Source organism: Ceratina calcarata, unplaced genomic scaffold (genome assembly GCF_001652005.2).
Source record: "Ceratina calcarata isolate Rehan_Ccalc_2016 unplaced genomic scaffold, ASM165200v1 scaffold71, whole genome shotgun sequence".
In the NCBI taxonomy this organism is placed as follows: domain Eukaryota; kingdom Metazoa; phylum Arthropoda; class Insecta; order Hymenoptera; family Apidae; genus Ceratina; species Ceratina calcarata.
The window spans coordinates 63,845-90,065 of NW_017178369.1; the positions used below are offsets into that span (position 1 = coordinate 63,845).

Genomic DNA, 26,221 nt, shown 5'->3' on the forward strand with positions numbered 1-26,221 from the left:
TGGTTTCCTCGCGAGCTTACTCGTCTCGTTCGTCTCGATGATCGGCTGGAGGATTTTGTCGGACTCTTTCGACGTGAGTAACCTCGCCTCGTGCCGTCGGGAGAAAAACGCGTTTCTTCGTTTAGGCGGCACCTTTCCGACGGGTGTCGTATAACCTTTGGCGACTGGTCCAACCGATCTTGGTCGGAGTCATCGGTGCTGATATCGACCTCGACGATTTGGCTTGGTCTAGATTTGGGAGTCACTCGACGTGCATCTTGCTCGGATTAATGGTAAAGTAATTGTTCCGCGGATTTCGTACGAGGCAACTCTTTCATCGAATCGAAGCGACGGCAGATAATCATGAGTTTCACAGGTACGAAGCTTGGCGGCATATTTGACAACCGTGCGAACTTCACTCACGTTAAAGGAACGACTATTCGTGATAGTGTGTTGGTTACCGAAGGGCACTCTACAAGTACGCCTTCGATCTACGATTTACGTCTTAACACACGCTCGATGATCATGCATTTATACATAGAATATCGGAATGTGCACGATAGAAATAACTATGTGCACATCGCGATACTTAAACGATAAGAGAAATAATGCGTCTCGCTTACCTTCAATCTGATCCGATTGAAGGCAGCTTTGGGACCGATGGCTTATGAAAGGTTGCGACGGACCGGACAGAGCGACAAGGAACTGGAGATAGCAATTGATATCGTGAAAATATCGGTTGTTACCATCTTGCTGCTGGCACCCATCGGAGCGACTTTGATCATGATTTCTGGCCCGCTGCTTCTCGAACAGACCCCTGACGAACAACAACGAAGAGAACGAGAGTTGAGCTATCTGCGAATGCTTTCCTTGATGCCCACGCCGAACCCGACCGCCAAGAAACCATTAAGCGCTTCTTAATTGTCGTTAAAATACTCTCACAAACTGATTCCTCGCATCGAATTTAACTAATACGTTGTCCCGCGATTTAGTAAGCGTTCAGCTCGTATACTTGAGTATGTTACTTAACGATCTATTAAATAATAACTTTCACGATAAAAAATGATTTAAGAATTGAAGCGCGACATCACTTATTCCGAACGAACTGAAGGTAGCGTCGCGCTAGCATCGACTATCGACATCTATGTCGCGAGCGAGATGTACTTCACGTAGGATACAAAATGCAACCCTGTGATTATGTTAAAACGTATATTTACATTACACCTACCCTAAACGATTCCCATCCTTGTCAAGTTTCGTAATTAATTTCCTCCGTTCGATCCTTGCCCCTGCTTTTACACTAGCATCGTCTTACTTTGTAGAGTAATTGTTCGTCTCGTTAGAATCGTCGAAAATGGTTGCGAGAGATAAGATCGTGCTCGTTTGTGGACTATTTTTAATGTGTTTTTGTAAGCAAACATATTCGGAATGTAGAAAATTAACGGCTTGCTCGTGTGTGTTCGCCGATGGAGAAGGATACGACTTGTCACCGCTTGCCAACAGTAACACGAGGTTCGCAGGCCAAATATTTTAACCTTGCCTCGATCCGCATTCTACGCATTATTCTTCAAAGCAAGGAAAACATTTGTTTCCAGCACTCTCGCAGGAAAACGTAACAACAGTACCTATTACTTTCATCCTTGTACAAATCAGAAACTGTTGAATCAGTCGAGCGATTGTTACAAAGGCAGTGGTGTTTCTGTAAGATTTCGATTTTCTCTCAAAAGATCTTTTCTATCTCGACAGTCGTTTAAATTCGGTACTGTGCTTCTGTTCCAGTTATGTGTTGTAAATGGTAATGCTAGCTTGGTTTTGGGCAAGGTAGAGGAAACGACCATCGTAGCAGATAATTCTATAGCACTGCTCAAGCTCAATCACAACAATTTTACGACTCTAATAAATTTAAAATGTTGTTCTTCTTGTGGCACAGAGTTATTGCCATTAGGAGAGCTAGATAATCAATACGTAAGTATTAAATATATCAGAGAAGGGTGCTTGCATTTTGTAATACCTAAAATGCATTCTTTTTCAGAGTTTGACACTGAGATCTCCTTATGCTTGTAAAGTATTGTTGGAAAATAAGGGCTTATCTACCGGTTCCTTGTTGCTCATTTATTTCTTCGTATTTTCTGGGATATACTTTGTCGGTGGAGCAATGGCGTTGAAATTTTTAAGAGGAGCAACAGGTTGGGAGATGATTCCCAATCACAAGTTCTGGATGGATCTTCCGTCGCTCATCACAGTAAGTTTGCAAGGGAACATAAGCAAGTAAGTTACAGTAAACAATTTAATTATTTTTCTCAGGAAGGAATCGTCTTTACGTTTAATTGTTGCCGTATCGATAGTTACGAAAGAATATAAAAGATTCTTAGGATCTCAGATCGTTCTATAAGATCTGGCTAATTAACCAATGATCGTCCATCGATAACAGTGAATGCAATTTTTCTTGAACATATCTCATTGTTTATAACGTGGACGAATATGTGTACGTGTGTATGTGTATGTTTATCATATTGAAACTCGTTGCTGGAAGTTTATAAATGAAACGAGTGCGACTTTGTGATTCTCTATTTTATTAATGACTACTAACAATACAAAAATATAAATACCTATACATATACATACATATATATTTTGTATAAATGATTTTTTGAATACATGTGTACGTATAGGAGATTAATAAAGATTCATAAGTTCCCACCTCCTTTTCGAATAATAAATAAAAAATCGAGATTCGTCTCAAGAATCGTGGAATACTGAGTCTTGTTTCCAAGCAGGACATCATCGAGCTTAGAACGTCTCGATACCATCGACGCGCGCTAAGACTTCCCGATCGGTTTGAACGATCGTCCAGCCAGCGTTCGCGTGCAAATCGCGAACGTTCACGCCTTTCATAGCGTTCACGATTTGCGCCAAATCCTGTGCGTTCGTCGTTCGATACAAGGAGATATGATTCCCCAACACGATCCCATTAGTAAAAGCCGCGTCGTCGATCGAGAGCAGCAGTGGCTGATTATTAAGCACAGTTCCTAAAATGATGAGTCCGATGAAGTCTCTATTATTTCAGATTCTGATTCTTGATATTTACCTTTGATTTTATGTCCTCCTGCTTGAACAACGATAGTTTGTTCACCGGTTGAATCCTGATGGCTTCCCTTTACGTCGATGCCACTATTTCGGGCGAGAGTAGGCGCGTTGATTAGATTCAAGCCGTTCTTCGTTTGCCCCGACAGAATACCAACGAGGACAGCGGTGTGAACGAATTCCCTGTCCTTCATTGCTTTATCGCCAACCGTCTGGCTCTGCACCGCGACGTTCAGTTTCCCCTTTAACAATCGGGCAGCCAGCATGCCCAGCTTTTTCGAAAGTTCGATCCACGGCGCGTTCTCGTCTGACAATGCAGCAGTCAACACCGGAGCGTTCACTATTCCAGTGATTGCATATTCCGTCGATTTTCCTGCTAGTACTAAGAACTGTTGAGCTATCTCTTCGGCGACTCGTTGTTGAGCTTCCTCGGTGCTTGCTCCTGTCGAAGTCATGCGAAATAAAACATTTGCAATGCCAATTTAGAAAATGCAGTCAGCTCACCCAGATGAGGAGTAGCGACGACTTTAGGATGTGCTATCAACTCGAGGGTAATAGGATTCTTCGGTGGTTCCTCGACGAACACGTCCAAAGCGGCTCCGCCGCATTGGCCGGACTTCAACGCGTTTAATAGCGCCTCCTCGTCAACTATGCCACCGCGGGCCACGTTCACGATGCGTACCCCTTTCTTGCACTTCGCCAGCGTCGTCGCGTTTATCAGATCTGCGAGCGAGCGATCAATGAAACGTTATTTGAACGTGATCTCAAAGTAAATCGTACGTACTTTTTGTTTGACGAATGAGAGGCGTGTGCACGGTGATGTAATCGGCTCGCGGCCAGATCTCTTCCAACGAGAGCTTCTCGATACCCAACTGGTTAGCGGCCTCTTGCGTGAGCAGAGGATCGAACCCGACCACAAGCATCCCGAACGACTGCATCCTGCGCGTGACTTCGCGGCCGATCCGTCCCATGCCGAGAACCGCGAGCGTCTTCCCGTATAACTCGTAACCGGAGTACAGTTTCCTGTCCCATCGTCCTTCCTTCAACGACTGGGCTGCCTGGGCCACGTTCCGTGCCAAGCTAGATATCAACGCGCACGTTAACTCGCAAGCGCTGATGCTGTTCCCACCGGGAGTACTGAAATAAGTGTAATTATCGATCACTTCATTGAACCCCGGTCGAACAATGGACGAGAGGTAGCGATACGCACTTTAACACGATAACTCCTTTCTTCGTGGCAGCCTCGAGGTCGATGTTATCCACTCCGGTTCCAGCGCGACCGACCACGCGAAGATTCGGGCAACGGGCGAACACATCGCTGGTCACTTTCGTCTCCGATCGAACGATCAATCCATCGTGATTCTATTAGAAGTAAGTAAGCGTCAATTGAAACGGCTGTTCTCGGCTCGGCTCGGCTCGCACGGGACGGGACAGCGCGTGGGGCCAGACCGCGGAAGGGAGAAACCGGCTAACAATAAGATAAGTACAACGACCCGAGACTACTAACCGGTAATCGCGTTCGTCTGGAACTGGATCGAGCCGGTTCTCGAATGCAACCGATAATTAAGGGAGATCAAAGGCGCGAGAGAGGGAAAGTTGCAGTCTGATCGGCGTCGATTTGCTTCCAGTGACCCATATTTGAAATAGATAACGACAGCTGTCGCTCGGATTACGCGTACCTGCAGTTCTTTTATCAATTCCTCTTTCGATAACTTGTATTTGGTCGTCACGGGAACGCCGTGGCGAGTCAGCAGCTCGGCGCAGCACGCGTCCACGGGATCGCTGATGAAAACGCTTCCGAGCCTGGTAGACATTATATCCTTGAACAGAAACCGTTCACTGTTTACATCAAACAGAATTCTAATAACTATGAGCGTTTCGCTTTTCGTCGGAATATTGTAAATTGAACAGATGATGCAGATTACCTCATCGAATGTAAATGAGATCGAGAACGAAGTGGGAAATGCGAGAGGTGGCCTGGGAGCTAGTAAACAATTATTCGTTACATAAGCGTGGAAGTATGGAAGTATGGAAGTAGAAAGTTTACAAGAAGGTGGAATATTTCTCGTTATCGTCGATTTTTGGGAACGTGGGTACACGTACCTCGATATGTGCTTGAGAAGTGATCGTACCGGAATCTATTGGATCGAGCGAACTGAGTAGTGGCTGCTCCAACTGGTAAACTGTTTCCTCGCCGGTGATTTATGTATCTTCTTATAGCGGTGTCCCCACTCGAAGATCGCTACTGAATCGAACGAAACGACCGCGTCTACCGTCGTGTCGCGTCGCTCGTTAATATTTACCGAATTGCCCTGTCGTTCTGGATGGAACAACAGTGTCTGAATCCTGAGAATCGCATTCACGACGATCTGCCTATCGATTTTTTTTTCTTCCAATTTAGTCAAAAGGCAGCGAGATCGTCGCGATTCGTGTAAAACTTCCGTCGCGTTCAGCTTATCACGTAAATTAATTATTTCTAAGATTGATTCGTCTACGTTGCATCAACAACAACAATAATTTGCTGATCATGTTAAAAACGAAGTGAAATATGAAAACACTGTACACGCGCGAGATACGCATCGGTTGCAGACCGCAAAATATATTTTCCATTCCGGGGTCATCTAATGTTACGTGATGCAACTTCTGCTGGGGGTCCGATTTAGCAATAACAATAATTGTTACGTCGTTATCACGAGTCGTCCGACTCTCGTTTATTTTTACTCTTGTTTCTACACTCGACAGATAAACCAAGCGCACGCAATTGTTTGCTCGCGCCCCGTTGAGTTTCCACTTCCTTTCTATTCGTCCTACAATTGCAATATGCATCGTATTTGTACAATTTATACCCCCAGCGAGGCTGGTATCTTATCTACATGGAAAATAACGTTTCCATGCAATAACATTCGTTAGATAACATCTGCATTTCGAACACTCGCGCGTCTAAATCGTTTTTATCTAGAAGCTTAATTTGTTGTTACTTTTTAATGCATTTGAAAAAAGATCATTGGCCGTTCGATAAAGCTCGTGCAGCTGCCGGAGGGAAGTCGATCGTCCGGAGTTAACCGGTTACCCGGCTGTGAACTCGGGACCTCTTTCCGATATCGAGAATACAAAAAAATTTAGATAATGCTCACATGATAGAACGGAGAAAAGGAAAGAGCGGAAGCAAAATAAAGATTGGTTGCCAACGAGTACAGTGGCAGATGAAACAAACGCCGAACGCTTCTGTGCTTATCTGAGGATGGTTCGACGATGAATTTATTTCCTCCGTGTTCCCGGAATGAGGAAAATGCGTGTTGGTAAGCAGATTTTCATATTTTCACACGAAAGATCGTATCGAGCTTACCGTGTTTAACTTATCTGCAGACAATGACAGTCGATGCTGGAATCATTATTGTGTACGTGCGTAAAGCCTGTTTAAGCCGATTCGAACCGATCGACGATCTTTACGTGATCCATAATCTGTTTTTAACTTATCTCACCAAAAGTAAATGACCAACACCGTGGAAATACCAAAATTGAGCTGTTGACCTTATTATTGGATTTATTTCTCTCGCTTATCTCGATATCGGATCATGTATCACGAGATTAACTTGTACAATTAATTGCTGGACATGATGCTAGTTAGAACAGCTTGTGAGCTTATTAATCGGCACGTACGAACGAGTGGGGATCAAATTTCCGATAAATGTCGTTGAAGGTTCAGCGATGATTTGTTGTATCAGCACTGCTCAGTGTTTCGCGGCTCTCCTTTCTTTCCCTGTAATTTAAAAACGTTCAGAGTCCGCCAAGCCGATGGACTGTATCAGAGCCTTATGTAAAGATTGAACGTATTAGGAAATCGAGTTGGTGTTTTGTACCGTAACGATTGATAGTATGTTAGATAAAGTGAGAAGCTCGTTTCATGGGACAAGTGAGTTTACGAAACGACGCCGCGGCATGACTGGTGGGAGACTCAACAGATTTTATTTATCTATATTTTTTAAGTGTCTCGATGCGACAAAGACTGTTGCTACTCGTACACAAAACGGAGGCTGCCTATTTTATCGTGGGTGCGAGATTACAAGCTCGCGTGGCTAGCTAGAGACACGATCGCCGGTTTCACGGTTGGCTTCACGGCAATTCCTCAAGGAATCGCTTACGGTGTCGTTGCCGAACTAGGTCCCGAGTATGGATTGTACGCGGCTTTCATGGCGTCGTTCGTGTACATCATCTTCGGGTCTTGCAAGAGCATCACCATCGGACCCACGGCTATCATGGCAACCATGGTTCGACCGTTGGTACTCGAATACGGTGCCGATATCGTTATACTACTCACGTTCCTCAAGGGCTGCATGATCGCGATTCTCGGGATCCTTCAATTAGGTGAGTGCAGATGAGAGAGGAAGGAGAATTGGACGAACGCTCTGATTCCTTTCAGGATTTCTATTGGATTTCATCTCGTTACCCGTGATCACGGGGTTTACCGCGGCCGCGGCTATCAATATAGCCGCCTCGCAGTTCAAGTCGCTACTAGGTATCCCCGGTAGGAGCGAAGATCTGTTGGATGCGTTGATCACCGTGTTCTCGCATCTCGATCAAGTCCGATATCAAGACACAGTATTGGGTCTCGTCACAATAATTGTTCTGGTGTTGCTCAAGAATTTGCCTGGGCGTAGAACCGGCTCGCGGTTGCAACAGGTCCTTTGGTTCGTCACTCTGGCGCGTAACGCGTTGGTAGTAGTCATAGGGATAATCGTGGCGTACATATTTTACGTGAACAACCAGGAACCCTTCAAGTTAACCGGTAGGAGACTCCTGGAGATCCGTAGGAGGAATCGAATGTATGGAACAACTGATTTGTAGGAACGATCGGCAGCGGGTTGCCACCCTTTGGACCACCAGCCTTCTCGATTACCGCCGGTAATCGTACTTACGATTTTCTGGAGACGGCTAACGCGATGGGAACTACGCTCTTCTCCGTCCCGGCTATATCCACGATAGAGCACATGGCGATTGCCAAAGCGTTTGGTATGCTCGATGCTGAGAGATCTGACAAATATTCGAAATTAACGGGAACACATGTCTTTAGCAATGGGAAAATCATTGGACACCACGCAGGAAATGTTTGCACTGGGTGTGTGCAACATGTTAGGCTCGTTCGTTAGGTCGATGCCAGTCACTGGTTCTTTCACTCGAACGGCTGTCAATAACTCGTCCGGAGTGAAAACTACGTTCGGAGGCTTGTTCACTGGTGAATAGATCGGAAGGCTTGTGAATTAAGAACGAGAAACCGTTGCGAAACGCTTATCAAAGATAGGAGCGAGAAGCTATATCGCGAATCTTTTTTCTTTCAGGTTGTATCGTATTACTCGCGGCTAGCTTGCTGACTTCCACGTTTCGTTTTATCCCTAAAGCCACTCTGGCTGGCCTCATCATATGCGCCATGTATTACATGCTCGATTTTAAGACATACGCTACACTGTGGCGTGCGAGGAGTAAGTAAATCGCGTCTCGTTCACGATCACCGACTCCCTATCCTCCTTTTTTTTTTTAGAAATCGACTTCTTCCTGATGTCGATCACCTTCTTGTTCTGCGTGTTTTACAAATTGGAATATGGAATCGTGATCGGAGTAGCGTTGAATCTGCTGGTACTGCTGTATTTCTCGGCAAGGCCGGCCGTGAAGACCGAGATGGAACAGGTAGATGACGATGGAAAAATCGATCGTGCGGCGACGGTTAATTTTATTTGCTACACAGATACAGGATAGAAACGTGATTCGCGTTACACCCGAGGAAACTGTCGCGTTCCCAGCGGCAGAACATTTTCGAGCAAAGATAATGCAGCTCGTGGAAGAGAATTCGCGCGACGTCGTACTCGACTGTGCGAATTTAAAGAGAATCGACGTCACAGTCGCGAAGGTGATTACTCGCATCGTACGAGTCTTTGCAATCTAATCGAATCATCTGTGTCGTTTCGCAGAATCTTAAGCTGTTGTCCAATGATTTGGAACTTCGCGGACAAAGCGTTATCTGTATAAATTGTCAGAGCAACGTCGAGACTGTGCTAAAGACGATGGCACCAGGACTTTGCCCCGTCGCAGGAATAAACGATACACCCGATTTATCGGACATCCGCACATAGCGTTTAATCAATCGCGTTCGCAACATACAGAACATTGTGAATTTCGACGATTAAATAATAAAGTTCGACGCTAAGCGGCGATTTTTAGATCGGTCCTATGAACGTTTTTAACATGCTCTTCCATCGTTTCGTTTTCCAGCAATATCCAATAACAATACTTGCAGTATTTCCGGCGATGAAATTTAATGTGCGTGGAAAGCGATAAAAGCGTGGCGATTTGCTCGTGACAAAAATTACACTCGAACCGCAGAAGTGGTCGCTGTGAAACCTACGGTTCGTGTTAACTTCCTCTTCTCCAATTTAACGACTCTGATTACTTACATTCGTCGCTTCGCTATTTTCGTTGCCACTGCTTTTTTCCGAAATCACCGTATACTGCGGCATTTTCGAGTCGCCCTGCTTCCTTCGAAGCTGCAACGGCAATACGATCGGGTATTTTCCTTCTTCTAACTGAAAATCGAACGAGCAATACTCATATGCTATAAAACAATTTAGAATTACGAATAATTCCGCTTTGAATTCGGTGTGCACGACGCAGGCGGTCACCTGACCGCGTACGCGCGCGTCACCGGCGTAGTGACAAGATGGCTGCCGTGCTGTGTGCATCCCTTTGAATTCGTCCGTGAATTTTCCAGTTTTACGTTCGCACAGTGTAAGTATCACGCTAAGATGAGTATATATTCGTTTATTTGCATCTCTGGGAACGATTTTCGGTTGTGGGGGGTAAATTCATGTCGAAATAGCAGAATAATCTCGTTTCGGAAGCCAATGGCTCTAGTCGTGACGTCGCCAAACTTCGTCTCGAATGGAACGGTTTCGGTGCTAGTTCACCCCAACATCGAGCAAAGGGTAAAACTATTGTAAGAATCCAGTCCTTTTTTGAGTATTTAACCAAACGACGTGCGTTATAATTTCGGGGTGAACGGTTCGTTTTTTGAGCCGTTTTCCCGCGTTTTAATATAACGCCATGTCGCTGCGGTAGCGTCACCTTCGTTTTGAAGTTCTCGGATCACGTTCGTACAGTGCCCGTGTTAATTGAAATAAAATTTCGATAGCGAACGATGTAAGTATAATACATAAAAAGTAGAAGTAAAGTGTACATGTACACATTTGAATGAATTGAATACATGTACATAATTTGACATTAACACAGTAGACGCGGACGATGATGCTGTGTCGACGAGGGGAACGCTGGAAGCAGGACGTACCTTCCTGGAGCTCTGAAGCGGTGGACGGATGTCGTAGACGAAGTCCTTCTTAGTCATCTTCTCGCTGATGTTACGGTTGCATCGCAGATTGTACTTCATCGCCTCTCCGGACGTCGCATCCGACGGCGAATTTTTACGATTTCGGTGAGCATTCATTCTTTCTAAACGATACCATTTTCTCGCTAGTCATATATTTCGAAGCTCATTTGTTCGCGTACAAGCTTGCTTCTAATACACAAGATAGGATTAGAAATAGACTCGTAGATTTTTACGAAAAATGATTTATTACGCAAATTCTTTATTCTCCATAGTGATAAATTACAAATAATATCCCTTAAATTAACATCATCGTTAGTTTCCTTCGTAATTCCTATTTGCTTTTGTTACGCGTTGCTTCGTTTAAAAGACCTTTACAAATTACACGGGAACTGTAACTGTTTGACGTCGATGAGAATCTGCGTATAATGCGCGTCGCAAAGAGTCAACTCGAGTCAAGTCGTTTTTCATTTAACTTATACACTCTGACATTTCGTGATAATCTGCAGCGTACGAAACGTATTTATACCTGCGCGATAATCGTTGTAGCTGCACTGTGCGACAGTCTAGCTTAGGAAATAAATAAGTTTTTATGCTATGGCGTGTGATCGTCATGACTAGAAAATTGTGGCGTTGAAAACTAGAGCTGGTTCTTACTCACGCACACACATACGCATTTGTACACGCAAAGCTTCGCGTATAATAAAAGTTAGCTAAAACAAAAGTTACTTAAAAGAAGGGGGTAGGGAAGTCGCGGAAAGTCCTTTTATAAATTTCGATGGTTGGTTCTATGTACAAGACGTAAGCGATGGATGCGTAGGCCTCGAGGGATGAAGTAGGCATTCGAGATCGTTTCGCTTCTAAACGAATCTAATCGAGGAATATTTCGTTACTGTATTTACATTGATAACACAGATTCTTAATCGTTCTAACTATCTTATTCCGCTGACTATAAAGTAAACCACGTCGCATCGTAAAGCGAATGAAAATAGTTTTATTTTGTTAAAAAGAATGACGTTTTGTCATTTCACGAATGATTCTTAGATGCTATTTAAATGACTGTTCAAGTCATATTTCGAGTCTCTGTTCCTTCTAGAGGAATCTTGGTGCAAGAGCAGGGGGGCTCTCTCCTGCCTGACCTCGGGTAGCAACGCGAGCTCTTGTACGGGAGGATTGCGTTGCCAAATGCTCCTAACCATTTCTTGGTAGCCCCTTCTCTGAACCTGTACGATCATAAAAAAATATCTGATTATCGTCTTTCTCTTTCTCTTACGCAAAATCCATAATAATGACGTACTTGTCTGTGATGAAGTTCGTGCAGGTACAATGTAGACAGAGACATATCGGCAGCAATTAGCTCTAACGGTACGCACAGGTCGGTAGACAACTCGTGGTTCGATACGAAAGCAGAAGCACCTAGAGATGGACTCAACATATCTTGCTGCAATCCGTGCAGCAATCCTTTTTTATTGTACACTTGTCCCTCGGCCCTCCTCAGACCGCGTTGAACCGGCATGGTGTCCGACCTCGTGTTAAACTCATCTTCGAGGTTTGACATCGAGGTACCCGGCTGGTTCGCGAACGGTGCGCCCGTCGAACGGTTCATCATCGTGCTTCTAATTATATTCGACACTATGTCGTTGTACTGTAACGAGCAAACTAGTTTAACACATCTTCACAGTTATCTCTTCCAATGTCATACCCGATCGTTGTACGATGCGAGTGTCGAATTATTCCAATACTTACACCCGGTCCCAAACTGGACAGACTGTTCAAGCTCGCTAAAAAGGGGTTGGCATCTCCGTGCATACCCTCGTGCATGTTCTTTTTAACCCTTTCTCTCAACGCGGTGACGAAGTTCTCTGCGTGGCTCGGCGGTTTCCATTCGGGATTCGTCAGGGTAAAATGTACAAGTGACAACTCGGTCTTGCCGTCCTCCGCTTGCGTGTACTGATCCGACACAGGTATCTGAAGCTTGTCCGGCTCTCCGGTCGCGTATCGATTGTCGTATCCCGTGGTTCGATCTTGGACGCTCGGATCTATCGTTTGCCACATCGGGTTTCCGTGCTTCCGTACGTCCATTTGCGCGAAACTGCAAACGTCTCCGACACCCGTCACCTCGATCGTAAAGTTCCGATAGAAGTCGACGATGTCGAGGGCTCGCTGTCTCATGCGGAAGCAGAGAATGTACGGCGTGAGCAGGGGGGAAATTAAGTCTTCGAAAAGGTGCACGGCGCGATATTGAAATAGTTGTGCCACCTCCGATCTGGTGGTTTGGGTGTGAGCGTGGCATCGCCAGCTATCCGGTCTGTAGTGCGTGTGAGCCAGAACAGCGGTCAACAGAGTCTCCGGGCACCAGACTAAATTTTCGTCCGGTATGAATGCCCTCGCGCCCGCCACCATCGCACCTAATATCGTTATGGTCGTTAACACGTGTTCCACCGTTATCACGTCCTCGTCGTACACGGTCAGTATCAATAAAACTACTAGTATACTTCCGGCGACGAAAGCTACGTTCTTCGCGATCACGGCCATAATCGGGGACGTGAATATGTTCATGTACTTGGAGGCCGGATGGTAGGCGCGATTTAGACGTGCGTTCAACTCGTGGTCAAGCTCGTTGAAGTGGCGGAGGTACAGTCGGCCGTACAGAGACCACATTCTCGTACCCAGAGATCCCGGCTCTCGTTTGATGATCTATTCGAGAACGAGAAAATAGATAGTCGTATACGTACTACCGTTACCAAAAAATTCGAATACTCACTTCGCCGTAGTTGAAGAACGAGTAAAGTATTTGCCATAGTAGGATCAGTGGACAGAGGAGAAAGTTCGCTATTCCAACCCATAATATGTGCTTGGACAGCGCCCTAGCCAGCTCCTGTCTTTTGTTCAGCTTCTTATAATCTTCCTTCAGGTGCCAATTGTTTTCGAACGGAGACCATGGACCCCCTGCGCGTGATAACAATTTAGAATAGATGCAGTTGTACGACATCGATTCGATAACTTACAAAATAGAAGCAGTTCCATGTTGTATTTCAGTCCCCTGGTCATGAATATGATTTCTCCTACGATAGGAATTTTGAGTCGAACGGGCAACAGAGATTTGTTTATCATAGCCACCATGTAATTCTTAAACCTTAATATCCTATGGTATATGTCTAACTCCGTAAGCTCTCTTTTGTGTATACACATTTCTTGCTCCTTCTGCACTTCCCTGACCCGCTTCTGCACCTCGTGCCATGTCAGATTGTCCAGATCGCAGTCCTCGATCTTCAACGCCGTGTTGAAGAACAATTTTATGTCCCAGAACTGCGTGCAGTGATACAAAACTTTTACCAATCGTAAAATCCAAAAGATCGCCGCTACTAAAATACAGATCCAAGTGATCAGACCCATGGACGCTAAGCATTCGCTCGTTGATAAAATCACGTCGCTTATCGACGTTTTGTGCGAGGGGCTATTGTTCGTCGTGTTGTTCCTGAAATTAACAATTGAAATTCTTAATTATCCGCACGTGCTTAGCAAAAAGTTTTCTCGTCGAAAGTCGAAGCTTACTTGAACAACACGGAGTAATCGACGCAGTGGAAAAGGAAAGTCGAGAAGGTGACTACGAAAATGAATTGTCCTAGTTCGAACGCTTCCTGCAGTATCATACAAGCGAAACCGTGTTTTTGATGATAATGATACATTCTTGTAAAAAACGAATCTAGATCCTCCACGTGGTTCCATCGAGCCTTGTTCCCCTCGGGTACCACGTGAATCATAACTCCGCTTTCCTGCGGTGTTTCTTCGTGTTCGTCGTCATCCTCCCCGTCTTCTTCCTCGCCTTCGTATGGTTCCATTCGTTGGTAGCTGCCGTCCAATACCGTTGTCATCTAGAAACACGCTCTGCTTATGTGCTTGCTACATTAAATAAATAGAAATAATCGATAGGAAGAGATCCGCAGAAAATAATGTTTCCCGATCGGTTGACAAAAAAACAAGGGGAAAAAACGTGAAAACGTGATCGGTGAAAAATGATAAAAACGACATGCACTCGGGTTTCGACTAGAGAATCCCAAAGAACGGAGCCTTACCGTTTTCGCTCGTCGGTTTGGCTCTACACAGGTAATGACAGTTTCTCGTTTCATTCTCACATGTCATTAAGTATAATTAACTACCGGTCGATGGTTGCTCCGCAAGCATCTAAAATGTAAGCCACCCACCAAATGTACTTGTTAACTGTATTGGACGCTGACTTGCATCTACCTATGTCAGTAATCTATCCGTTACATATTATCGTACATTCAACAACTATGTTTCCTAATTCTTTGACCACGTGTTCGATTTTCCCCGCGACTCTTTGTCTACCGACCTTGTCTTATCTAAAGATTGCATCGCGTTTCTCAGGTATTTCACTGTCCTCGCGAATGAATCATCTGTGTATGCGCTCTTTGTATCGGTCGGAAATGAATTAATATCGTGCAAAGTTCATTAAAACGTTGAAAAACGAAGATGTCGTCTGTCACAACGACGAGTTCGTGTGTGCAACGAACGGAAATTCAACTACAGAAAATTTACATCTCTCCCCAACGGTGCAAGTCTTTTTACGCGAGTATTACGTGTGCATTTTAGAACCGGATTCATAGACGATTTGCATAGATAGGAACGATTCGCATCGTCGATTTTCCTCGCGATTTCGAGCTGACCTTTATTCGACAAAAATAGAAGCGTCGTGGTCGCATCAGCGAAAGCGATAGGAATGTTTGGTAACACAGCTGATCTCCATAAACAAAGAATATCCCCTGTGGCCGTACCTTCGTTTCAAGGCGACTTTCGTCCCACTTTCCAAGTCGACACGTGCTTGTTCCTCTCGGCCGCGAACTCGTCAATACCTTATTCACATGTTGAGCTCAACGCCAACGAGTATTTGACTAAAATTTAGACATCGAGTCGTTAAAACCACCCGACCAATCCTCCGTGTTTCACCATCTTTACTACAGTTTAGGTTCTATTTGTAGTCCACCTCGATCTGCTCGTTGCGAACCACACGCTGGTTCTACGAATCACGTTATTCACCTTTCCTCTCTCAGTTGATAAAAACGTTCTCTCGATTAACTATTGACTGTTTTCACGATTGCATGCTTATCAGTGTAACATGGATACAGAATAAACAATGCAATCAATATCAAAGTCGAATAGGCTTATCGTTTTATCTTTATACGTAGATGAGTAGAAAGATCGATCGTGCGTCAACAATTAAGTTTATTTACTGTACATATATAGTTTTCGTTAATTTTCGTGTTCGAGATACATATTTTTCCTGTTCTTACTGAAAATCGGAGACAATATTCATATACTATAAAATAATTTAGAATTATGAATAATTCCGTATTCAATTTGGCACGCTAGAGGCATGCAGTCATGTGACTCCGTTGCGCGCGCAGCACCGGTGTAGTGCCAAGATGGCTGCCGTACTGCGTCGTTGCCTTTGAATTAGTCCGTGAATTTTCCAGTTTTACGTTCGCACAGTGTACGCATCATGCTAAGGTAAATACGTATTCGTTTATTTGCACCTTGGGGAACGATGTTCGGTTATGGGGGAGTAAATTCATATCGAAATCGCAGAATAATTTCGTATCGAAGGGCAACAGGTCTGACCGTGGCCTAGCCAAATTTCGTCTTGGACGAAATGATTTTCGGTGCTAGTTCACCTCGATATCGAGCAAAGGATAAGACTATTGTAGGAATCGTTCAAGGCCAGTCCTTTTGCGACTATTTAGCCTAACGATGTTCGCTATAATTTCGTGACGAGCGATTCGTCTTTTGAGCCATTTTCCCGCGTTCTAAAGTAACATCGTGTCGGTAGCGTCACCTTCGTTTCGAAGTTCTCGTATCGCGTTCGAACAGTGCACGTATCAACGGAAATTGAATTTCGGCAGTGAACGATGTTTAATCGTGAGTACATACGTGCAGGTTTGAAACAATGGACATGGACGATGATGCTGCGTCGACGAGGGAACCGATGGGAGCAGGACGTACCTTCCTGGATTCCTGAAGCAGTGGACTGATGTCGTAGACGAACTTCTCCTTGGTCATCTCGTTGGTGCTACGATTGCAACGCAGATTGGACTTGATCGTTTCTGCCGACGGCTCATCCGATGGCGAGTTCTACCGATTTCGGTGAGTGCTACTAAACGATATCATTTTCTCGCCTGTTTATTTGTGTACATGTACTTGTGTTATGCCTTGCTTCGTTTAAAAGACCTTTATGAATACACGGGAATTGTAATTGTTTGACGTCGATTAGACATTGTACATATTGCGATGCACGTCGCAGAGACAATTCTAATGACGTCGCTTTTTATTTAACTTGTACACTTTTACATCTCTATCATCGCGTCATCTATTTATACGTATTCGCGATAATCGTTGTAGCTACACTGTGCGATAGTGTAGCTTAGGAAATAGATAATTTTTATGCCATGACGTGATTGTTATGGCTAGAAAACTCCTGGCTATAGGTTACTCTGATAATTGGATTAAACGGGAGGGTAAAACAAATAAGTAACAAAACGGTCAATCATGTTTACGTATCTTTAATTGCAATGGAATATTTACAGCATATCGTGGAACATAGTAATTACAAAAATATTGTTTTGTAACGCGCCACGCGTTCTAAAATCACATCGTCCATCGTTCAACGAGTATCGTGTCGTTCCAATTCAATCGCACCGTTACGGGCTAACGCGATCTCGACTATGGCATCGCGATTAGATAATACATATCCGTTGTAGAGATGCGTACAGCTTTCATTATGTACAATACATCTACCTTTTAGTCGTATAAGATGCGAAAACTCTACGGCCCTCGTTACCGCTTAAACGCCCGGCTATTTGTTTTGCAAGTATGCGATGAAACATAATCGTTATGACGGATATTTAAGCGTTAACCGAAATCGTTCTCCGTGCCTCCTTTCGAAACGGCAATGATCGTTCGCATTCGTAATCGCGAAATTCGACAGATACGCAGGGCTCCTTTCGTTCTCCAGACTCTCTTGAGTCTAGTTTATTCCCGTGGGACTATCTGGCCAGGTCGGCGAGGTACTATCCTACGTCTAGGTGCCAGGAGTCCCCCGAGACCTCGCGTTTCCTCGTGTTTCGTGCTCGCGGCCGTGCTAGTCTCCGCGGAAACAGCCTCGGTCGGTTCTGTCTCGCTGCTCTCTGCTTTCTCTGGCTCTTCCGATGGTTCTTCCTGACTGGTTTGAGCCACGGGTGCCTCGGTCACTTTGCGTCGCGGTAGCAGAGGCGATCTTCGCGACGATGCAGGAGTAGCAGGTGCTCTGGTCGTCGTTTTCGGATGCACTTGCAACCTATTTCGATTTCTTAGCTTGTTCAGAGGATTCACGGTTGTGGATTTCGCTGGAGGCGTAGTCTCTGCGGGTGCCTGCATTTAAATACAATCGATTTTATTATAAACGCGTCGAATCCGTTTTATTTTGTACATAAACTAATATCTGATTCGGTCGAACGTTATCTTACCTCGTGAGTTTCCTCCTCGGTGCCTTCTCCGGCTGGCTCATCGATAGAGGATTCCTCGGAATTGTCAGCCGGGAGCGGTGTCGTAGAAGTGGTTGTAGTCGCTTGACCCGGTTTCGGTCTAAGATTTGGTCGAGTTCCGGGTTTGATCAGAGGCCTCACGCCGCCGGTCGTGGGTAGCCTCGAGCGTGCAGTCGTTTTCGGTGCCGCGGTAGATTCGGTTTCTTTGGCTGCCTCCTTGGTGGATTCCTGACTCTCCTCGCTACCACCTGGCGACGCGGTGGAAGGCCTTCCTCCTCCTCGTCGTCGGTTGATGTTCAGTTTGTTAAAAGACGGTCTCGATATTCCAGACGGCCCGTTCGAAGACGAGGTCGATCCGGTATTCGTTGGTGCAGAAGTCGTTGTGGAGGCCGATCTCGTACCTCCCGGGCCACGGAATCGATTTCTCGTTCCGGAAGTCGGTCGTTCCGCTTGGACGGAACTCGAGCTCTCTTTCTGTATCGTGTCCTCCTCGACTGCGGGCTTCTGCCCAGGTCGAGCTCTTTTGTAACCATTACCATTTGAACCGTTCCCTCCGAAACGACCTCGCGTCCGTTGGCTGGTTTCCGTCGGCGCCTCGGTCGTCGTGCTGCTAGCCCCGTTAGATTTGTTTCCGAATCGATTTCGGGAACCGGGTACCGAGCCACCGATACCTGGTCTTCGGAATTTTCCTCTTCCAGGTGCCTGAGTCGTGGTCGTTGGTGGCTCCGTAGTGGTAGTCGTGGTCGTAGTAGTACTGGTAGTCGTCGGAGCGGCCGTAGTAGTCGTTGGCTCCGTCGTGGTCGTCGCCGGTTCGAGGGTAGTCGCGGACAATTCTGTGGTAGCTGCCGGATCGGTGGTAGCCTCGTCGGAGATCGTAGTTCCGTCGGCCGACGAATCTGCGGCTTCGGACGCGTCTACCAAGTTGCTTCTACCTTGTTGGACGAACGCGTACAGATCTAGGGCGACCTTGTCCATCGACGACGGATACTCGGTCGTCGGAGTCTCGGTGCTCGTCGAAGACGAGTTCGGTTCCTCGTAATCTTGCCTACTCTCCGCGGAACTTATTCTGTCCTTAATTTTCTCGTTGGACGAAGTCGTTTCCTCCTTCTCGTCTTCTTCCTCGCTGTTTCTCGATTGACCTCTGGTCGGTTCAGCTTCCTGAAACGGTAAGGAGATCACCTCTAGCGATCTAGTTCTGTCGTTGTACTAATCGTTACGCGAGAGAAAGGGGAAACGATGAATCACTTGAATCGGACGTCTTCTGGTCGTGGGAGCGGGCACGTCTTCGACGATCTCTTCTACAGGGGCGGGTTCCTGCACCTTCTGCGGTCTCGCCCGAACTCTGCTCGCCGCTTTCTCTTCCGCGCTGTCCTCGTTCGGCGTCACTCCGAGGAATCTTACCGGTCCCTTCGGCAGAGCCTGAGGGAACTCTGGTCCTTCCTGATGAGTGCGGAAGCTGCTCGAGTCGACCAAGTCCAGGCTGGGTCTCGGGCGGTTCCCGCGAGTACGCGTCGGTTCCGTGGTCCCCGTGTTGTGATTCGATCTCGATCTACTTTCAAATGGATCGTATACCGTTTATAATACGCGATTTTTGTGCCAGATAGGAGTCGTGTCAAATGAAAAAAATTAAATTTACTCAGGACTTTTAGAACACGGAGTGATGCTCACCTAGGTGGAAATCTGGTGTTGGTCGGTAGCCTTTCCTCGGAGACGTCTTCTTCGATCAGCTGCCGACCTCTGGTATTTCCATTTCTGTTGGGGATCACCTCGTTGCTGACGGGTTCGACGGTGCTCGATCTCTCGACACTGGCGTATTTATTCCGGTTCGTAGAAGAGCTACCACGTCTAGGCGCGGTCGTGCTTCTAGAAGGGACGTCGTAGGCATTGGTCACGGCCGAGTCTGCCGAGCCTGCCTTGTTCTCGTCCTCCTCGTCGTAGTAATAGTACACGTACTCGTACTCGTAGTCTTTACCATTCGGTCCCTTCTTCACCTATTGTACACAGCGTGACGCGTACGATAATGCAGTTCAGCTCCATTATACGATTTCTCCTTGTACGAGATTGAAATCGGGATTTTACCTGAATTCGCGAGCTCGTGCCTGCGGGAACTAAACTCACGTCGCTGAAATCACCGAAATTGCGATCGCGGAACGATGTCTCCTTGCCGTCGTTGCGAATGATGTTCACGGGAACGAAGTCGAAGCCTCGCGCTTCACGCGGTGTAGTTAGAACCGGTATCATCGTTGTAGGATACTCTTCACTGAGAACGACATAATTATCTTTCACAACGACATTTGATGATCTCCGTCACATTTTGAAATCATGCACAATAACTATTTACCGTAGTTCTCACACCGCATGTCGCAATACAATTGTACCGATAGAACGTATATTGTAAAAATTTCGGATAAATTAGAAGCGCGTATCTTTACCTGACGCGCACTCCGGGAATCAGCGAATCCCTCGGAACGTCTGTTCGCGACCTGAGCGCGTCGGTCCGTCGAATTCCATCCTCCTGCAGGATCCCGGTGTCGGCAAAGTTTTCCAGCTCTACGCGAACTTGCCGCTTCTCGGTGCCGGCCGATTTGTCATCGTCGACGAAATCGAACCGTCTCACCGGGTCGAGATTGGCCGACTTCTTATCGAAAGTTTCAAAGTTCGCCGCGACCTTCTTAGGGTGCTTCCCATCCTTTATACCCTCGACAACGTCGTCGTCGTCGTCGTCCGACGGCCGCGCGACGCTTTCCGGCACTTTGTGCGACGTTACGAACTCTGCGAATACAAAGGCCGATGATACATGCTCGTTCGGTAGGAATTTCGCTGGGTTACCTTCGATGGTCACCGCTTTTCGAGGCTGATCGTCCGCCAGAGTCGTCGCGACGATGCAGGATACTCTGGAAATGAATTTCGTGTTCGTCAGAGATCGCTATCGCGTTTTAACGAATCACGAATTATCCGGGATTTTCGACAGAAACGGTAAATGGTGTTTGAGATGCTTTTATCGATTCGCCAGATAAAAGTTCTAATGGTCGTTGGACGTTTTCTGCTGATCTACTTGGAGAGCAAGGTGGACGGGCGTGAAATTAAAATCGCAGTGAAATCGAACGTATTATTACGCTTGTGTAGACGTTCTACTGCACGGTGAAAGTTCGCGTCTGGTCGGGTGAGGTGGAAGCTGCGACCGCTTCGTGTTCTCTTTCGAGGCATTCGATCTTTAACGCTCTCGATAAGCCCTCGCGTTAAAGTTCAACCGAGAACGTCGCGATACTTATTCCAGATAAATTCGATTCCCTGGCTCGCTTTTAGCAGAAAACGGTATACGTTAAAAGCGTTCTCACCGGTATTCGATTTCGCTCGGAGGAAAGACCGATTTTCGTGGAACAATCGAATCGAAAGAAAAAGTGAAGGCCGTCTAGTATATGAGAGCGACCTCGTCCTCCTTTGCCTCAAGGTTGCTCGGCCAGAAAATTTTCGGGGATCGACGCCCGTCACGTTCCTCTCTTGTCTCGCGCACTCGGTGCATACGCGATCTTTCAAAACGATCTTCGGTATCGTTGCGCGCGACCTTTCACGTTCCAGGAAAATTTTCTCGCGAGCACAGAGGTGGAGAGGCTATAAGGAAACGAGTCGGCCACAAGGTCGATCGGTTACGATCGATTACCTCCCGAAGGAGAGCAGCTTGTTTTAAAATTAATATCACGGGTCGAGAACGAGTAACGGCGTCTAATGATTTCGTAAAAGGTCGGCCGACCGCGAGATCTCGCGCGCGCTTCAACGTGTTTCTATCCGATGGAATAGAAAGTCGATGGCTTCATAGAGTTCTTCCACCGCGACATTTGCGAACCGATTGAAAGGAACGATATATCCTGTTTCGTCGGCGCGACAACGATTTCTCGCGTCCTGTCGTTCGCACCCAGCAAATTGCTCCCCGTCGCACGAAACTCAGGTCCAATCGTTTCTACGAATTTTCGAGTCTGCATAGAATTACGGCTTATGAGAAATAGACGGTTAGATCTCGTCGAACGACGTCGGTTCATTCATAATTGAACGATTCGAGGTGGAAACGTGGCTCGGACGATAGATCGACCTGGCGTGGACGGAATTTATCGCGATTCCATATGGAGAAAGCTGTCTCAACCTTACTACGTAAGCATACTCGTATAAGTATATATTCGTAGGTACGTGGGTATCTCCGGTGGCACGAGACACCGTCGTTACGTAACTCGCGCAACGTTACCGTGAAAGCCTATTGCAAATAATTTTTTTGTCTCGACCAACGTAATTTTACAATCGCGCGATAACTACTTTTGTAAATGTCCACGGGATGGAATAAGATAACTTTCTATTTAACTCGTTTTACGCCGTTGCGCAAAGGATTGCGTGAGTGACAAGATACGGGAGATACGGGGACGAAGGATCGCGTAGAACGAAAACGAAACACGCGAGCGCAAGCATCTCCGATTTTTTCCCCGTCACAGTAGAGAGACAGAGAGAGAGAGAGAGAGAGAGTTGCGTTATAATTAAAGATCGATCGTTGACCCCTCGTTCACTCGATACCTTTGAAACTGGCCGGTCTCCTATCTAATTTTCTTCGGATAGGTTCGCGAGAGAAAAACGGAGGAGCAAAACTCGAGGCAAACACGCGTACGCGTAACCGAGAGCTCAGACTCATTTCAAGTTAATTAGCATTCCCGTGGGACGTCGTTAGCGGCGTAAACTTGCCGAAAACGAGCGATAACGCTGGTTCGGTCCATTAACCGAGCGAAACGGGTTGCGAAACGATCTCTAGGATTATCGCGTTATGGAACGGGGTGGTACTTACAGAACGGCGAGTCTCAACCACATGTCGGCGATTCCTATGTCGATCCCTCGTCGAAGATGCGAGCAGCTGGCTAGGGTAGAACGGTCCGTAGACGCGGGAAACGCTCGAACGAATTCGTTACACGGGTGGCAAAGTTAGCCTGAGTCCGCAGGTACTGGCGAACGGGGTACACGTCGTCACCGGACACTCGCGATCATCTTCGAGACGACACACTCGTCCGTCCACAGGCCGGGTAACACCGATTTTCACGCGCGTTTCTTTCAATTTCTCTCGTCGTCGTGGTCCCTCTCTCTCTCTCTTCGAACTACGAAATCGACACGACGGCGAACATGAAAAAGTGGACGGAGTAAAAGTTGGAGGTAGTCGAAGGACGTGGTGAGGGTATGAGAACGGCGGTGAACGCAGGCCTCTACTTATACGCCACCCACCACGGCCACCTGGAGCACACCCCACCAGCCCATCAAAACTGGACACGAGATATACGCGTATTCGTATTCTCCAGACTCGACGAATCCCCCAGACCGATCCTGCCGGTTCACCTAGTTAACTCGTATCCCTCGTTGCATTCCATTAGCTCGTTCTTTACTAACAATGCTACAACTTAGGACACATGGATGTTTTGACAATAGACCGTAGTATAGTTTTATTTCGATATAGTTGCTCGATCGCGAATTTCGTTCGCCGAAGATTCTCGGCTTTGTGTTCCAGAGAGGATTCGTTTTCGCGGAACGCGACCGCTTTCACGGATCGCGTGAATCATATAGCGAGCGAACATCGTCACGGACACAGCTAGACGCGTCTTCCTCCCAGCAATCAGGTTTTCCCACCTTCCCTTTCAAGGATCCGACTCTCCCTCGAAATCGCGACGACTGAAACTTCGTCTTATTGCTTCTGCTTGATTTTCCGATCGGTGTCGCAGGTGTCAAGGCTCGACCGTAGGTTCCGTGTTAAAGGTCTTTGTGTCTCGTTGCGCAAGAAGAATGCCGATCCATTAGGACCGGCCGGTTCGACCTACCGTCTTTTCTCGTTCTACGAATGCATCGGATCTGAGTTTTATCGATGATAAGTAACGAAACTCCGTAGGAGTACGCGTTCGATTTTAGTCTGCGGCGTGGCACGCCACGCTGTCGGATGACATGTACACGCGTTGGTACACCCACAGAGGCTGGTATATACCTGGGAGACTTTCTCTCGACAAGGAGAGCACTCGTGCGCGCCCCTTTACCGAGCGAAACGACAAAGAACAATGTCTTCTCCTTCGCGTTATTACGGTACAATGCGTCTAACCGGGAGCAAACGTGAGAGCCAGGTTCTCCCGATGCCGATTGAAACTCGCCGGGTAGCAGGTACGAACCGTAAACTCGACACGTTACGATCCGTATGAATTAGCCGTGGTCGATTACCATTCAACCTGGCGCCTACTGTATCCGCTGCACCTGGGACCTTCTGCGTACAAATCGAAGGCTAAATACGGCCGGCCATTGACTGCTTACGCACGTAAATACGCGTACCGACGCGTTTATTAAAAACTACGACCACCCGTTCGTTCGTTAAACCTACAGAGTTTCTTCTCTATTTTTTTTGCAATAATGCACATCGCGTTGCAAAACGTATCTCGGGATGCCATCGTCGTGACGCATCTCGAAAATCGCGTAGGCAACCCTTTGTCGTTTTCGCAACTGGCGAACAGTAGCTAGAACCACGAAGCGTTTCTACTTCGTTGTTTAACGGATACGGTTTTCCCTTCGATGAACGCGAAGTCGTTCGAAGAATCGGGGAAATGTTTCGTGCAGACATTCGATCGTAGATCGTGTTGCATTGGTCAGGACCGAATACCGAGATATCGCATCAATCGGTTCACTGGTTTCAATTCAGATTATTCTTAGTACTGAACAACTTGTTCATACATATTTATCCGAGGAACACTGCAAACTTAGAATAACACTGTACGATATTCGTTCGAGACACGAGATCTTACTCCATAAATCTATGATAAATTATTGGGATATTTCAAAGCGTGCACTTTGCGCGGAACGCATGCCGTGTGCATATGGGAACAACCCGAGAACCTTGACTGCACTTTCGCGGAACTCGCGGCGCATTTCAATGGACCTTCACGGTTCGACCGATTTCTCGATACACTTTCCAGGGAATTTTTCAATTGTTTCAAAAGCCTCGCGGCTTTCGCGGCATGCCGCCGAAATTTCACGCGAGCTATACCTTCGCGTTCATCTCCGGATTCCGAGCACGCACGTTCGCGCTTCGCGTTAAAAGCCTATGCGTATCACCCATGGGTATTTACGAGTTCGACTTTCTCTGTTCGTGTTCTAGCACGCGTACACCCCCGTTTAGAAGGCTCGGAATAATTTCGAATAGTCACATCTAGGAGGTATTTCGTGTTTACCGATCGTGATAAAAATCGATTCAGTGTTTAATTTAATGAAATTGTTGGAACGTTTTCGATGCGATTCGTGGACCATTGCATGGGATAGTCAGTAGAATAATGCGTATACCAATAACGCGGATGGGTTAATAACCACGAAGAGCGACAGGCGATGATCGAAATTAGATTCCGGTTCTCTGTCCTTAACATTGAACGGGCTGCTGTCCGACCTTACGCGCGGATGTTTTGCAACTCCGGAGATTTCACTTGGACAGCCCGTATTCTTTGTTTGCCAGGGAACATCGATCGAGAGCGGATCGCGAGCGGGAATCGTCAATAAGGATCTCGATCGCGGCCTACCGCGCCGTGCCCAGAGAAAGCGAACTTCGTAAAAGCGAATTCGAAGTAGAAAACGTGTTGTCGTCGGTTTCGGCGCCGATCGGTCGCCTCTCCGTTGATTTGACGCGTTTGACGTAACGAACGTGCATAACTACGCATCGTTCTCGGTCCCGATTTCATATTTCGTGTAACTCTGCATAAATACTCGCCGTCTAGTCATCGCGAGTGTAATCGTGAACCTTGAGCAACGCGAGCTAAAGCATTCTCGGGCCAAGATCGAGAATCGATGACTCGTACGTAGGTACATGGTTCTCGATTTCATCCGCGACGACGATGACGAAACCCGTCGAGGCGCCTTTAGGAATTTCATGGAAAGTGCCTCGCATCGTCATCGATTCCTCCCACCCGGCCGGTCAACCGGTCCGGATGCCTTTATTCTTTTATCTCGATTCGTTTCCTACAGTTCGCGTGTCCAAAAAGGCTTGACCCGCGTCGTATCTGGCGATGAGACGACCTTGTCGTTGGTCGGCACCGGTAGGCATCTCGTCGATACGAGCGGAAAAGATTCGTTGACCGGATCCTTGCGGAAACGGTATCAGGGAAAGCAAGTAAGGATCTACCGGGAGAAAGTCCTTTCCTGTTCCTCCCCATCGGTTCATTTTATTTTCAAGCGTCGTTATCGCGCCGACACCGGTTCTTCGACGCCC

General features: G+C 46.7%; 7 protein-coding genes across 33 annotated transcripts in view; 3 read left to right on the plus strand and 4 right to left on the minus strand.

Annotated features, from left to right (window-relative positions):
• The first annotated feature begins 1,150 nt into the window (after positions 1–1,150).
• LOC108630183 (cation-dependent mannose-6-phosphate receptor) lies at positions 1,151–2,683 on the plus strand. The gene is made up of 5 exons (XM_018033274.2): positions 1,151–1,491; positions 1,575–1,680; positions 1,759–1,944; positions 2,012–2,221; positions 2,284–2,683. The coding sequence occupies exons 1-5, from the start codon at positions 1,334–1,336 to the stop codon at positions 2,338–2,340; spliced, it is 717 nt and encodes a 238-aa protein (XP_017888763.1). The 5' UTR covers positions 1,151–1,333; the 3' UTR covers positions 2,341–2,683.
• On the minus strand, positions 2,592–5,286 carry LOC108630182 (D-3-phosphoglycerate dehydrogenase). Of its 3 annotated transcripts, none has more exons than XM_026817862.1 (7): positions 5,196–5,286; positions 4,743–4,883; positions 4,274–4,425; positions 3,848–4,200; positions 3,568–3,786; positions 3,068–3,505; positions 2,592–3,008 (listed from the first exon to the last, which is right to left on the minus strand). In XM_026817862.1, exons 2-7 carry the CDS (start codon positions 4,875–4,877, stop codon positions 2,770–2,772), a joined length of 1,536 nt encoding a protein of 511 aa, XP_026673663.1. In that variant the 5' UTR covers positions 4,878–4,883; positions 5,196–5,286; the 3' UTR covers positions 2,592–2,769. The 3 variants fall into 3 exon arrangements, with proteins under 3 accessions (XP_026673663.1, XP_017888762.1, XP_026673662.1); XM_018033273.2 differs by having other exon boundaries at positions 5,167–5,252; XM_026817861.1 differs by lacking the exon at positions 5,196–5,286 and adding an exon at positions 4,989–5,008 and having other exon boundaries at positions 4,743–4,902.
• Positions 5,287–5,435: 149 nt separating this feature from the next.
• LOC108630181 (sodium-independent sulfate anion transporter) lies at positions 5,436–9,279 on the plus strand. Of its 3 annotated transcripts, XM_026817858.1 has the most exons (11): positions 5,436–5,524; positions 6,064–6,362; positions 6,430–6,976; positions 7,051–7,428; positions 7,484–7,849; positions 7,909–8,073; positions 8,135–8,296; positions 8,400–8,540; positions 8,600–8,745; positions 8,804–8,965; positions 9,027–9,279. In XM_026817858.1, exons 3-11 carry the CDS (start codon positions 6,940–6,942, stop codon positions 9,186–9,188), a joined length of 1,719 nt encoding a protein of 572 aa, XP_026673659.1. In that variant the 5' UTR covers positions 5,436–5,524; positions 6,064–6,362; positions 6,430–6,939; the 3' UTR covers positions 9,189–9,279. The 3 variants fall into 3 exon arrangements, with proteins under 3 accessions (XP_026673659.1, XP_026673658.1, XP_026673660.1); XM_026817857.1 differs by having other exon boundaries at positions 5,518–6,362; XM_026817859.1 differs by lacking the exon at positions 6,430–6,976 and having other exon boundaries at positions 5,518–6,362.
• On the minus strand, positions 9,245–10,552 carry LOC108630192 (zinc finger and BTB domain-containing protein 41). The gene is made up of 3 exons (XM_018033308.2): positions 10,397–10,552; positions 9,510–9,638; positions 9,245–9,456 (listed from the first exon to the last, which is right to left on the minus strand). The coding sequence occupies exons 1-3, from the start codon at positions 10,550–10,552 to the stop codon at positions 9,259–9,261; spliced, it is 483 nt and encodes a 160-aa protein (XP_017888797.1). The 3' UTR covers positions 9,245–9,258.
• LOC108630185 (uncharacterized) overlaps positions 10,455–26,221 on the plus strand; it is a 77,833-nt gene continuing 62,066 nt past the window's right edge. For 6 of the 19 annotated variants that reach the window (XM_026817835.1, XM_026817843.1, XM_026817839.1 and 3 more), the window contains exons 1-2: positions 15,806–15,961; positions 16,388–16,594. The gene's annotated coding sequence lies outside the window, so the exon portion shown is untranslated. Of the gene's footprint in view, positions 10,541–15,786; positions 15,962–16,387; positions 16,595–26,221 lie in introns of those variants that run through there. The other 13 variants (XM_026817849.1, XM_018033292.2, XM_026817850.1 and 10 more) reach the window with 9 other exon arrangements.
• On the minus strand, positions 10,670–15,437 carry Atg9 (autophagy-related protein 9). 4 transcript variants are annotated; one of them, XM_018033297.2, is made up of 8 exons: positions 15,229–15,437; positions 14,509–14,617; positions 13,988–14,307; positions 13,441–13,910; positions 13,197–13,381; positions 12,179–13,129; positions 11,730–12,077; positions 10,670–11,655 (listed from the first exon to the last, which is right to left on the minus strand). In XM_018033297.2, exons 2-8 carry the CDS (start codon positions 14,560–14,562, stop codon positions 11,473–11,475), a joined length of 2,511 nt encoding a protein of 836 aa, XP_017888786.1. In that variant the 5' UTR covers positions 14,563–14,617; positions 15,229–15,437; the 3' UTR covers positions 10,670–11,472. The 4 variants fall into 4 exon arrangements, with proteins under 4 accessions (XP_017888786.1, XP_017888787.1, XP_026673657.1 ...); XM_018033298.2 differs by lacking the exon at positions 14,509–14,617; XM_026817856.1 differs by lacking the exon at positions 14,509–14,617 and having other exon boundaries at positions 13,988–14,335.
• LOC108630186 (mucin-5AC) lies at positions 16,995–23,187 on the minus strand. Of its 2 annotated transcripts, none has more exons than XM_026817854.1 (8): positions 22,793–23,187; positions 20,800–20,864; positions 20,403–20,742; positions 20,050–20,230; positions 19,639–19,961; positions 19,216–19,519; positions 17,953–19,128; positions 16,995–17,857 (listed from the first exon to the last, which is right to left on the minus strand). In XM_026817854.1, the coding sequence occupies exons 1-8, from the start codon at positions 22,813–22,815 to the stop codon at positions 17,480–17,482; spliced, it is 2,790 nt and encodes a 929-aa protein (XP_026673655.1). In that variant the 5' UTR covers positions 22,816–23,187; the 3' UTR covers positions 16,995–17,479. The 2 variants fall into 2 exon arrangements, with proteins under 2 accessions (XP_026673655.1, XP_026673654.1); XM_026817853.1 differs by having other exon boundaries at positions 19,216–19,522.

Bases quoted from the DNA above. Each gene is read 5' to 3' on its own strand.
- LOC108630182 (XM_026817861.1), bottom strand. The intron at 4,426-4,742 runs GTACGCGTAATC...TACTTCTAATAG, and splicing joins AATTGATAAAAGAACTGCAG to AATCACGATGGATTGATCGT. The intron at 3,506-3,567 runs GTGAGCTGACTG...TGACTTCGACAG, and splicing joins CGTCGCTACTCCTCATCTGG to GAGCAAGCACCGAGGAAGCT.
- LOC108630192 (XM_018033308.2), bottom strand. From the start codon at position 10,552: ATGAATGCTCACCGAAATCGTAAAAATTCGCCGTCGGATGCGACGTCC. The intron at 9,639-10,396 runs GTACGTCCTGCT...TTCGATTTTCAG, and splicing joins CGCTTCAGAGCTCCAGGAAG to TTAGAAGAAGGAAAATACCC. The intron at 9,457-9,509 runs GTAAGTAATCAG...CACGAACCGTAG, and splicing joins AAAATAGCGAAGCGACGAAT to GTTTCACAGCGACCACTTCT.
- LOC108630183 (XM_018033274.2), top strand. From the start codon at position 1,334: ATGGTTGCGAGAGATAAGATCGTGCTCGTTTGTGGACTATTTTTAATG. The intron at 1,681-1,758 runs GTAAGATTTCGA...CTTCTGTTCCAG, and splicing joins ACAAAGGCAGTGGTGTTTCT to TTATGTGTTGTAAATGGTAA. The intron at 2,222-2,283 runs GTAAGTTTGCAA...TATTTTTCTCAG, and splicing joins ATCTTCCGTCGCTCATCACA to GAAGGAATCGTCTTTACGTT.
- LOC108630181 (XM_026817858.1), top strand. From the start codon at position 6,940: ATGTTAGATAAAGTGAGAAGCTCGTTTCATGGGACAA. The intron at 8,297-8,399 runs GTGAATAGATCG...TTTTTCTTTCAG, and splicing joins GTTCGGAGGCTTGTTCACTG to GTTGTATCGTATTACTCGCG. The intron at 8,541-8,599 runs GTAAGTAAATCG...TTTTTTTTTTAG, and splicing joins TACACTGTGGCGTGCGAGGA to AAATCGACTTCTTCCTGATG.
- LOC108630186 (XM_026817853.1), bottom strand. From the start codon at position 22,815: ATGTGGTTGAGACTCGCCGTTCT. The intron at 20,231-20,402 runs GTAAAGATACGC...TGTCGTTCTCAG, and splicing joins ATTCCCGGAGTGCGCGTCAG to TGAAGAGTATCCTACAACGA. The intron at 19,962-20,049 runs GTAAAATCCCGA...TGTGTACAATAG, and splicing joins GCACGAGCTCGCGAATTCAG to GTGAAGAAGGGACCGAATGG.
- Atg9 (XM_018033297.2), bottom strand. From the start codon at position 14,562: ATGAAACGAGAAACTGTCATTACCTGTGTAGAGCCAAACCGACGAGCG. The intron at 14,308-14,508 runs GTAAGGCTCCGT...GCGTGTTTCTAG, and splicing joins CAAACCGACGAGCGAAAACG to ATGACAACGGTATTGGACGG. The intron at 12,078-12,178 runs GTAAGTATTGGA...TGCTCGTTACAG, and splicing joins TGTCCAGTTTGGGACCGGGT to TACAACGACATAGTGTCGAA.